General features: G+C 48.2%; 1 protein-coding gene and 1 pseudogene across 3 annotated transcripts in view; both read left to right on the top strand.

Annotated features, from left to right (window-relative positions):
• Nucleotides 1-547: 547 nt before the first annotated feature.
• LOC137619638 (pentatricopeptide repeat-containing protein 1, mitochondrial) overlaps nucleotides 548-11494 on the top strand; it is a 44658-nt gene continuing 33711 nt past the window's right edge. Inside the window, exons 1-2 of one of the 3 annotated variants that reach the window (XM_068349839.1) lie at nucleotides 548-653; nucleotides 2135-2961. In XM_068349839.1, the coding sequence (XP_068205940.1) occupies nucleotides 2155-2961 (807 nt within the window). In that variant the 5' untranslated portion in view covers nucleotides 548-653; nucleotides 2135-2154. Of the gene's footprint in view, nucleotides 681-1042; nucleotides 1065-2134; nucleotides 2962-11494 lie in introns of those variants that run through there. The other 2 variants (XM_068349838.1, XM_068349840.1) reach the window with 2 other exon arrangements.
• On the top strand, nucleotides 8095-8213 carry LOC137620378 (5S ribosomal RNA; annotated as a pseudogene).

Here is an 11494-nt window from a genome sequence, read left to right as displayed (position 1 = left end):
AGGTTTGTACAATAACGTTAAAATTCTTTTTTATCTCTCCAACAATTCCCATTGCTACCCGATTTTTAATCGAGTACCTATATAAATCTCTACTAATTAAATTATAATGGAAGCTATAGTGCGTGCCCTATATCCATCTATATTTCATCCTTTTGAAATACCAGAATGCTGCTTCATTGACTACAACTCTCATCCGCCATTTGTAATATTTTATTTCTTTTATCATACAACCATCTATCAAAATAGTGGTTTTTACTTATGCAAAGAAGAATGAAAAATACAGAAAATTATTTTCATGCCCAAAATTTGAAAATATTAAGAGATCAGGATATGAGTGGATATGTTGCAAAATCTGAAAGAAGAGTTTTAAAATGCCACACATTAGGACAGGTAGTCAATATGATAAAAACTTAACAGGGTATTACCCTAATTTATTCTATTGTAGAAAAGGATAAAATAGAAATTAGTTTTACGTATAATGACGGCCAAACCCCAAAACTCTCTTCTTTTTAACTTTATCACAAAATTGTATAAAGTAAGAAGCTTTGCAACTTTTTATTAGTCGATAGAGTGGCCGCAAACTATTCCATCCGACCGGAAGTCCTGAACTTGCTCCTGCAGAGAATTTTTAGGAAACTACTAAATTATTTGACGTTTGTGGTTATGTGCATTATTAATTGGTAAACTATTGTGTTGTAATAATATACAATGAAACCATTGGGGTAGACAGGCGTAAACTTATCAAATCGTTTTTCTTTATGTTTATCTTTGAGTGAAATACGACATTGTGAAGCTAGTTTTACTATTTACGAAATATGAGTCTCTGTAGTTTGTTGGAACAGATCGATTGTAATACTTCAAAATTATGAAAAAAATAAAATAAAATGGGAACAAACACCTAAACACTACCCAACATAAGGTTTCCCACCAAACCTTACCTAACTTAAGAGTCGTAGCCTTACCTATTTGCATACGGGGGGACCCCCCCCCTTCTACAGTCGACTACCTTTAGTTTACCCTGTCTCAACTGTGTTTGATTCCAAACCTTCCTCCCTCCTAGTAAGGTAACTCCAAATCGTATTTCGTAAATTTTAAAACTAGCCTCCTATTTTGTTAAAGTATGGTAAATACTGACAATCTGATGTATCATTATTAGTTAAAAGCTACCTCAACAGCACTAGGTCGGTGTCATTGGTGCTTTGAAAGTCTTTTCTTCAGTGCTTTTGACCCCTAGTAGCACCCGTCTTTTAATATTTTAGGGATGTATGTATCACCTGTTCGTATGATGACGGCTGACAAAGAATACGGCAGCTTAAGGGGGGTCGAAGGATATGGCTTGCAGGTTAGGTTAGGGGAGGAAGTTTAGGTTACTTGGTGCCAATTTTTTATGCACGCAGGAGGAACTGTCCGCTGATATACAAAGGCTCTGTATTTTACTATGCCTGTTCTAATTTTTTCCGTCCTTTTTCCATCTAGCCCCTTGAATATTTAATCACGTTAAGTCTGCGGTTTTCTCTGTTGCATATATACTGCGAATGGCCTCCCGTGTCCCAGTGCTTCACCCCATGCCCAAATTCCCATTAAAGAGGCCTTCTCCACCGTAAGGCTCAAAACTACACAGCATTCTAGAAGTTTTATTCCAGCTTTGAACACCAGGAGGGATTCTTAAAGATAAAAAGATTATTGATGATAAAATTATTTTATATACTCGCTTGATATTCATTACCTGCTCCCCTCCTCCCCTCTGATCAGAGACGTTAAGAGACTAACAATCGGGTTTTCAACTTTATTAACTGAAAAGTAGGAGCTAATTCTGTATGTTGTATCATCGACTAGCTAGTTTCTCTCAACTGCTAGATAGCCTCGAGGTTCACAGAGTGGAGAGAGAACGGGAGATTTTTATTTTGGGGTAGAAGCTGACAAAGCTTCAAGTAGAAACAACTTGAAAATAGAATATGTATAGATATGTTAGATTTGATTATAAAAATTCTTTATATTTTGAAACCATAAATAACTTGAATGTGAAAGAAACTTTGTGGTCTTTCAACTTTTGTTTATGAAACTGTGTACATTATTAACTTATCATGTCTGCTTACCATCATTTTGGTTAATGGCTGATATTTTTTCTCTTTAGGATTTTAGAAGGAAGCCAAAATGTACGTTGTCAAAGGAAATATTCGATGGTGTAAATCACTGAAACATGCAGCTTGTGCATTAAGCAACACTTCCTTGCACAGAGAGGTTTCCTTGTCTTCAAGATGTGCTGATTCCATTGAGAATGAAGAGCCTTCTTTCGGGTTACTGTCATCTGATCCAAACTCAAAATTTTACGAAGAAAATAAAATAAATGATGTATCTCCGAAAAAGTCACCTCCTGACCATAAGGAACAGAAGCTATTCAAACAAACAAAAGTGAGATCAGACTCAATCTCAGCATTAGAATTTAATAGGAGGACAAGATTTCCAAAGTATGCTTCAAGGAATGCTTGGTTGAACAACTCTCTAGTACCCGAAAGTAAGGAGAACACTTTGACAACTGCTTCAAACCCCATTGAAGATGTCGAGCTTAAAGATCCGATTAAAATTTGGCAGAGCTTTAAAAGTGCTGAAAATGAAAAGGTACAGAGATTGTCTCAGAATTTAGTAGAAGATGATGATGAGGAGGAGTTACATCATTACTTGTCTAGTAATTCAGGTGCAAGATTAAGAACTTTTAATGAAAAATTTGATAGGAAAAAAAGACTTGGGAGGGGTAAACAGAACACTGGTACTGAACTTCTAACCCAAGATTCTACTGATGAACCATTTGGTACACTTTCTCCACCTAAAGACCTGTATGAAGATGAATCGGGAGACGAAGGAGACGAGAGGCAGAGGAAGTATGAAGAAGCACAACTTGAAAGGAGACATTCTCCTGTTTACTATGGAAACCGGATGAAGAAACTTTGTAATGAAAGGAAGGTTAGTAAATTGCTCAATACATATTTATTCCAAAGCATTTGCATCAAAATTTGTGAAAATATACTCACACTTCTTAAATTCTTTTTAGTATTTAATCTGTATTTAATCTGAAATTGTAAAAATTGCTATAATGTCATACTTTATTGAGTAAAAGAATTTAATGTGCTTGCACTTCCAATATAGGAAGAAGTATTTTTTGCATAAGTTTGGCAATGAATTGTTCATTGTTCCTACCCTAATACAAACCATTCGCTCTTTACTATGGCTATACTGTATGTTTTCGCATAGCTGGAATCTAGCCATAGATTTTTATGCGAGTTATCAATGACCCTGTGCTAGTTAGCGGTGGTGTAAACTGACCACCCTGCTCACACATACCCAGTGATCTACATCACTTTTGTTTTGGACTCGGTATAGTGAAGACTTGCTTTCTCACTCTCCTGTAAACCCTTATTTGTTCCGTAACCGAAATACAAACCACGCTATTTACATTGGGTTTACCTTATAGCGTAGCTGAAATGGCGAGCCATTAGAATTTAACGAGGGTGTATTACCCCCGAGCTAGTTAGCAGTGGGGTAGGGGAGTGGTAGCTAGCTACCCCTCCCCCCTCACACACCGGTGAACTGCTTCACTTTCACTTTTGGCTCGAACATGGACAGACGTCTCTGTCTTTGTCCTCGCTTGGCAGCCATTGTTTGTTTTGTCTTTACTTAATCACTTACTGTACTTTTCTTTTTCTCAATATATATGTAAACATTTTTCCGTGTGTATGTATAAATTTGAGTATAGAAATCAGTAAGTTTCCTTTTCAGAGTTGTGCTTGTGTGTGTAGTGTACGATATCTCCGTGGAGCCCTCGGCAGTTAGGCCACCATGGTGTAATTTCATGGGTCGCGATCGAGTTTCACTTCGGTCTTTCTCTCTCTCTCTCTCTTTGAGGTCGTTCACCCATTTACTACGTTACTTTTACTACGCCTTAGTAGCTTCCTTCCCGTGTGGGGGGTTGCTACGCCGTACGTTTGGTCCCAATTAGTTTATGAATCTAATTGTATTTGTTGATTTTTCAGCTTTGTAGAACGATTCCTTTCGGGGTTTTTGTTCTTTCTTTAGTGTTCATTTTTAAATTACATTATTACATAGTTACATAATTATAATTGTTATAATTCTGTTTTGGTTACAGCTCTACTTCCGTGAGTGTAAGTGGTTGTGAAGGCACGTGCCTGTTGTGTAATTCTTGTGTTCCTTTCCCTCGGGATTTCCTCTTCGGAGCCTTCCCGGGTGAATGAAAGTAACTAATGATTTTTGTTTTATTTTTCACAGTTACTGATCTAGTTCGTTTATGTAATGTGACAACGGAGTGAGCTGTCTTGTTGAGGCCTGGGGATTCGGCTGTTGCTGCCTCCCCTATAGATCTTCGTCAGGGGCGTGTCTCCTTCTCCTGGAAGTACTCCCGTGACGATTGACGGCTCTCCAGTTCATTTTAGAACACTCAGGAGGCTCGCCTCCTTGGGTGGGTAACTTTCCTTCCGAGGGAAGTTTTCCTGTCCAGGCTTGAGTTTTTTCCCTTTGGGGGGTTCTTCTCTTGCCTTTTTTTCGTGCGACTATGCTCTTGGTGCTGAGCGGTCGCACCTGCAGTTACGCTCAAGGGGCTGGGCAACTGCAGGAGCCCCTCTTCGGAGGATTGCTCATTTTAGGTCACTGGCTGACCCGTCTCTTCTACGAAGAGTTTCTCTTTCGTTCGCGAGAGAGTACACTCATAGAGACTCCTCTTCGGAGGACTCTTCTGCTGTTGTTGCTGTTGGCCGCCTTCGCCGTAAGGCTCACCGTCCGCTACGTCGTAAGGGCCTCCCATCTCCCTATAAGGGTGCTAAGAGGAGCCTTTTTTAATCTCCATATGCAGCCTGCAGTTCCTTCTTCTTGACCTTCCGCCCCTGGTGCAGATGGACAGCAGTCTGACCTCGTCTTCCGACGGGCAACGGTCTTCCGACGGACAACGGTCTTCCGATGGACATCAGTCTCCCGACAGACAACGATCCTTTCGGGGCAAAGGGTTGCCTCCCACGGGGTTGCTTCCCTTGCGTGTCAGGGTTCCCCTGCGCGCCCTTCTGCAGTGTTCTCTCCTGCTCAGTGTTAGTGCACAGGCTCTCTCCTGCTCAGTGTTAGCGCACAGGCGCTCTCCTGCTCATCAGCGCTTTCCTGATCGCTAGCGCTCTCCTGTTCGTCAGCGCTCTCCTGATGATCGTCTCTGCTGTTCCTGTTGGTTCCTGTTATGCGCCCTGTGCACCCTCGCGATCTAGAACTTCGGTTCAGGTCTTGGACAAGGACTCTTCTTCTACGCACAGGATTCCACGCGTTGCCCTCTGCTCGCCAGCGATCACCAGCTCGCCAGCGACCACAGACGCGTCAACGTTCGCCTGCTCGTCAGCGATCTCCTGCTCGTCAGCGATCTCCTACGCGTCAACGATCGCCATCGATCTGCCACGCGTGTCAGTTCCCCTGGACACCATCGGTAGCGATCTAGCGCTCGCCTGCTGTGGACCACGATCTCCGGTAGCTGAGTCTTGCCGTAGATCTTCCTCCTGCTCGCCAGCGCTCACCTTTACTTCTGTCCTTCTGTGCGCCAGCTTTCTTCAATCGCCAGCGCACATCTGCGCGCCCTTTTCTGCCACGCACCAATGGGCGCCAACGGTTTTTTCTGACCGTCCAGGATCGCCTGATTAACAGCTTGCTTCAGCGCTCATCTTCCTGATGCACCTGCGCGCCTTCTGTTAGCGCGATGCGCGCTAACCATCCCTAGTCTCTTACGCGTTAGCGATCGCCTACGCGCCCGCGCGATTCTTCGCCTGCGCGCTAGAGTTTTGTTAACGTACCACCGCTCGCCAAAACGCACCATCGCTCGTCAACGCGCCATAGCCCGCCTACGCGCCATCGGTCTCCCGACCGCCTGCGCTCACCCGCGCGCCCATGTGCCTACGTGCCCGCGCGACCGCACGCTCACGTGCCCGCGCGCCTACGCTCATGCGCGGTGTGCTCCAATGTTCGCCCGCGCGCGAACCAACGGTACTCCATCGCGCGGACCAACTGTGTTCCGTCGCGTGGACCGACAGTGTTCCGTCGCGCGGACCGGCGGTGCTCCGTCGCGCGGACCGGCGGTGCTCCGTCGCGCGGACCGGCGGTGCTCCGTCGCGCGGACCGGCGGTGCTCCGTCGCGCGGACCGGCGGTGCTCCGTCGCGCGGACCGGCGGTGCTCCGTCGCGCGGACCGGCGGTGCTCCGTCGCGCGGACCGGCGGTGCTCCGTCGCGCGGACCGGCGGTGCTCCGTCGCGCGGACCGGCGGTGCTCCGTCGCGCGGACCGGCGGTGCTCCGTCGCGCGAACGTCGGCTTGATTCTTGCAGTATCCATTGCTCGCCTACGGGTCATCGCTCGCCGACCACCAGCTCTCACCCTTCCTACCACGCTCGCCCTCCTTCTGCGCTCCTTCGCGCACTTTTGTCTGCGCTCCTGCTTGCCCGCGCATGGGCGCTTCCACGTTCGGCCACGCGCAAACCATTGATTTACCATCGCGCGAGCGCCAGGGCGATTGCGACCGCGATTCCCGTCGGGGTTTCGCAACATGGCCAGCCTGGCGAGTCTTCTGGAGCGTATTTCCAGAACACGGTCTTCACCCCGTAAACACAGAGCATGGCACATGCAAGAGCAGGAAGAATCTTCAGGGAGGTCTGAGCAACATTCTTCTTTCCAGAACCTGGGTTAGCCCTTCCTCGTCATTCCCTGGAAGGGTTTTGCCAGGGAGCTTTCCGTTCGAGATTTCTCCGTCGGCCAAGGGGTGACTGGTTTACCCCTTCCTCTTCTCCATCGCGTGAAAGGGGCTTACCAGGTCCTTTCCCTCCTCGGTTGCGACCCGAGGTTTTGTACAAGGAAGCTCCAGGAAGATCATGGGTACTTTCCTCCCCTCGGGCTCAAGCACCTTGGCGTTTCGTCGCCAAGTTTCGAACTTGCGGGCAAGCTGATGCTGGACCATCTAGACGCAGTGACCGAGGGCTTCCTCTCGGGTGTCTCATCCGTGGATGTCGATCAGCTCAGACACTCTTCCATCCTTGGGAAGAGCTTGTTTGAGCCCAAGGACAAAGACATGGACAGCAGTTGTGCGGAGGAAGTCGACTTCCGTTTTCACTCCTCCAAGGCGTTTTCTTCCAGACCCTGCAGGCCTCCAGCGCCTCTTTCTTTCAGCCTCGTCGGCCTAAGTTATCGGACCGGCTACGGCAGCTAAGACAAGGTGTCCAATAGCAGTCCCCTCTTGTCAGGAACAGGTAGCACGGGAGTCTCTCCCGGGGGGGGTCATAATCCTAGAGGGAGTGGCAGAGTTCACGAACTCTAGGATTGGCAACCTCCCCCTTGCAGGTCTCACGCTGGGAGGATGCCTAAGGTTACTCATCCGGATAACAGCTTCCCGATGCCGATTCCTGCACGATCTCCGTGATCAGCCAAGGATATCGCGCCTGCCGTCTCTGTCAGTGAATTCAGTGTCACTGAACCTCTATGCCATGGGGTCGGCAAGAGTTCTGCCCGTTTGGGCAGAATGATCCATGCCTTAGGAGTAGGTCCTCCATAGGGTCGTCGATGGCTTCACCCCCCGGCTTCTTCAGTCGATCCTTTCTCGTAGGAAAGCATCTGAGACGGGAATTCCGTAGTCGACCTCTCAGCTCTGATCAAGTTTGTCGAGCAAACTTCGTCCAGCATGGAACAGCGGAATCGATCAGGCTGGTAACGAGGCGGCAGGACTCCTTAGGCCCTGGATCGGAAGGACGGGTACTTTCAGTTTCCATTCCATCCATCTTCCAGGAAGCTCTTGGAATTCAGCCTAGACTTAAGATGCGGTGTGGCGATCCCGCCGCGGCATCGCAGGTTTTTCCCCAGAGAACTCTCCCTGCTTTCCTCATGGCCACTCAGGAGCAGGCTTCTGCCTCCTTCGCCTTTTGGAGGTCTGGTCAACTCCGGTAGGCTCGGGTTCGACCTTCTTCAACGCCGGGACAAGCTTCCGGATCCTTACCATGAGTGAGGGATCATGGTAATTTGCTAGGAGCCTTCTCTACTTCTGCCTCAACATCTGGAGTATCTAGCCATGATATTGAGTCAACGGCCTTACCACGTTGGAAACACTGCTTCTCGTCCGTCCAGCGAGGTTAAGCAACGTTGGGTCTGGTCGGTACTTGGATGGGTGATCACCTGGGGACGCCAGATGCTGTTGCCTCCTCCTCCGAGCCTTCCCTTCAGTTGACTGTGGCAAGGCTGAGGAGAGTCGCAGTTCCTGTTCTCAGTCAAGCAGAGCTTTCAGCCCTACCTTGGAACGTTTCCTAGGTCTCTTTTCCTCATTGACCCGTCTAAAGTCCCGAACGGTCGCCTCAGGATAAGTTCCCTGTGGGGCGGCCCAATTTTAAATATTTAACTTAGCCGGTGAATATATAATAGCTGACGTCTCCGGCGGCTCGACAGAAAAAACACAAAAACTCGCGAGCGATCGCTATGAAGGTTGCGGGTGTGCCCACCAGCGCCAACTATCGGCCAGATACCGCATATACATGTAAACAGCTCCAATTCTTCTCTGTCGATCTAATCGACAAAGTGTTCCATTACTCGCTGTTAACCTGGAGTTTTTCAACAGTCTTGGTGAGGTACTTCCTTTTGGTTTGAGCTTTCGCAGTGCAGGTGTTTTATCTTCAACTTAAACTCTTGAACTCTTTTTTGGATAGATTTAATTGTTGATGACTTTGGATTGTTTTTTGGACTTTCTTTGACTTTTCAAAATGGCTGACCCTTCTCCAATTCCTAGATTTCGTAAATGTAATGCTAGGGATTGCAATAAGCGTCTTGCAAAGGCCTCTCTCGACCCACATGCTGTGTGTTCTAATTGTCGGGGTAAAACCTGTCAATTAGGAGATCGGTGTGAGGAGTGCGTGGGCCTTTCGGAATTCGATTGGCTTGAGTTTGACAAGTATTCTCGTAAGCTAGAGAGAGATAGGGTGAGGAGAAGTTCCTCTAGATCGTTAGAATTTTCCTCCTCCCATGCCCCTGAACCTAATCCTTCCCCTGTAGTAGTTGTGCCTGAACCCTCTACTACCACTCAGGAACCATCAATGCGGGATATGTTACGTGCCATTCATGCTTTGGGCGAGAGAGTTGAGTCGTTAGCTACGGACCGTAATCAACTCATGGCGGACGTAAAAGAGTTAAAGTGTCAGAGTGCCACATTAGAAAATCGTGGGAAAGTGATTAGTGCGCAAAGTGTTATCAGTGTTGCGACCGAGGGTTCGTCTGTTCGTGCCTGTCGTTCGCCTAGTCCGAGACCTCTTGCAAGCTCCCAAGCCCCAGGGAGAAGTAATGTCGTAGGACTTATGGGTTCGAGAGGCTTTAACCAACGAACAGACGTTCCCTCTATGGTTTCAGGCGTGTCTCGTCAAGACCGCCCCTACCATAAGACGAGCGAGACGGTTTTCTCCTCGTCATCCGAAGGCTTTTCGCGTAAGAAACCGTGGAGCAAGGTTTCGAGACCCTTAAAGCGAAAGTCAGTCCCTTCAGGACAGGTCCAGCATCCTGGTTGTAGCCATTGGGACAGCTCTGACCCTGTGCAGTCATCGGAAGACTGCTCGCCGCCTAAACAGAAGCGTAACACAGGCTCCGAGAGTCTTAGTGTAGGCAATGTTTTGCAGTCACAGACGTTACCCTCGTCTCTTACCGCACCCATTCCCGTTGATCCTAAATGGGTTGTACTGCAAGACATGCAGAATAAGCTTGCCTCTCTTATGGAGGACTATTCTGCTGAAAAGGTTCACGATGATCCTCGCCGCTTAGCTGATCGAGATCCTGGCCGTCAGCCGCCCAAACGAGCCTTTGCTCGTCCTGTTGACGTTGGCGTTACAATGTCACGTCAGTCACGTTTTGTAGAGCCTCACTCGATGCAGTCCCGTGTTGACTTTCAGCCGCATGTGGACGTTCAGCCGCTGCCGAATGCTCTTGTTGACGTTCAGGACGTTCGCCAACCAGCGAAGTTGACTTGTTTTGACGTTGAGCGTCAAGCACTGCAGTCAAGAGTTGTTTTGACTGCTCAGTCTAGGCAGTCAAGGCAGTCTCGAGTTGACGTCGAGCGTCCTCCCGCTCCTGTTGTTGTTGACAGTCAGGCTGTTAAGCAGTTACATGACGTAGCGTCCTGGACTGCTACTGATGCTCCGGTGCGTGTGGACTCTGCTTGTCAAGCATTGCCACCAAGGCAGGTCTCGCCCTTGCTTGTAACTCAGCAGTTATCGGACGAAGCTCCTTCAGATGAGGACGTTGCTGATCCTCATCCTGATGATAATCCTTCAGATGTAGATGAACCTAAGGCGGTTCCTCCTTCGATGGACTTTAAGAAGATCATGATGATTTTCAAGGATCTTTTTCCAGATCACTTTGTTGCTGTTGCTCCTCGTTCGCCTCCGTCTGAGTTTGCTCTAGGCTTACCTGCTACCAAGCCAGCCTTTACTAAGCTAGTGCTTTCTCGCTCTTCCAAGAGGGCTTTACGTCTTCTAGGCGACTGGTTGGATACCAGGAGGAGTTTGGGGAAGACGGCCTTTGCCTTCCCTCCTTCTAAGCTTGCTTCTAGATCGAGCGTCTGGTATGACACGGGAGAAGTTCTCGGCTTGGGAGTCCCTGCCTCTGCCCAGGGTGACTTCTCAAGCCTCGTAGACTCTCCCCGTCGCCTGGCCATGAGACGCTCGAAGATTTGTTGGTCCTCCTCGGACCTTGACCATCTGCTTAAAGGCGTATACAGGGCCTTTGAAGTGTTTAACTTTCATGACTGGGCATTAGGAGCTTTAAGTAGGAAGATCTCGTCTGCCGACCAAGATGTTTCCTTACTTATCATGTCCTGTATGGATAAAGCCATCCGCGATGGCTCCAATGAGCTCGCCTCCACCTTTACGTCGGGAGTCTTAAAGAAGCGAGAAACCCTTTGTTCTTTCCTTTCGGCAGGAGTTACTCCCTGTCAGAGATCGGAACTGCTCTTTGCTCCCTTATCAGCGGCCTTGTTTCCGCAACAGCTGGTTAAGGATATAGCTGCTTCGCTTGTGCAGAAGGACACCCATGACCTGATGGCGTCCTCTGCTCGCAAAAGGGCTCCTTCTTCATCCTTTGCTGTGAGACCCAGGATCGAGACTCCTGCATCTAGATTTATCCCGCCCTTTCATGGCAGAGCTCCCAGCAGGGGAAGCTCTCGTGCCGAGGGAAAGAGAGGTAAGAAGAGAGGAGCCAAGTCCTCCCGTGGCAGAGTCTGACTGCCCACAGCCTCAGACAGCAGTAGGTGCCAGATTGAAGAGCTTCTGGCAGGCCTGGGAGAAGAGGGATGCAGACCAAGAGTCTGTTCTGTTGCTCAGAGAAGGGTACAAAATACCGTTTGTACGCAAACCTCCTCTAGTAACAATTCCCATAGACCTCTCTCCCAGGTACCGAGAGGAGTCAAAGAGACAAGCCCTAAATCAAGAAGTGTCTCTGTTGCTAGAG

Source organism: Palaemon carinicauda, chromosome 26, assembly GCF_036898095.1.
Source record: "Palaemon carinicauda isolate YSFRI2023 chromosome 26, ASM3689809v2, whole genome shotgun sequence".
Taxonomy (NCBI): Eukaryota; Metazoa; Arthropoda; class Malacostraca; order Decapoda; family Palaemonidae; genus Palaemon; species Palaemon carinicauda.
Note: the sequence above shows the minus strand (reverse complement) of the source record. Positions and strands in the feature narration are given on the sequence as shown.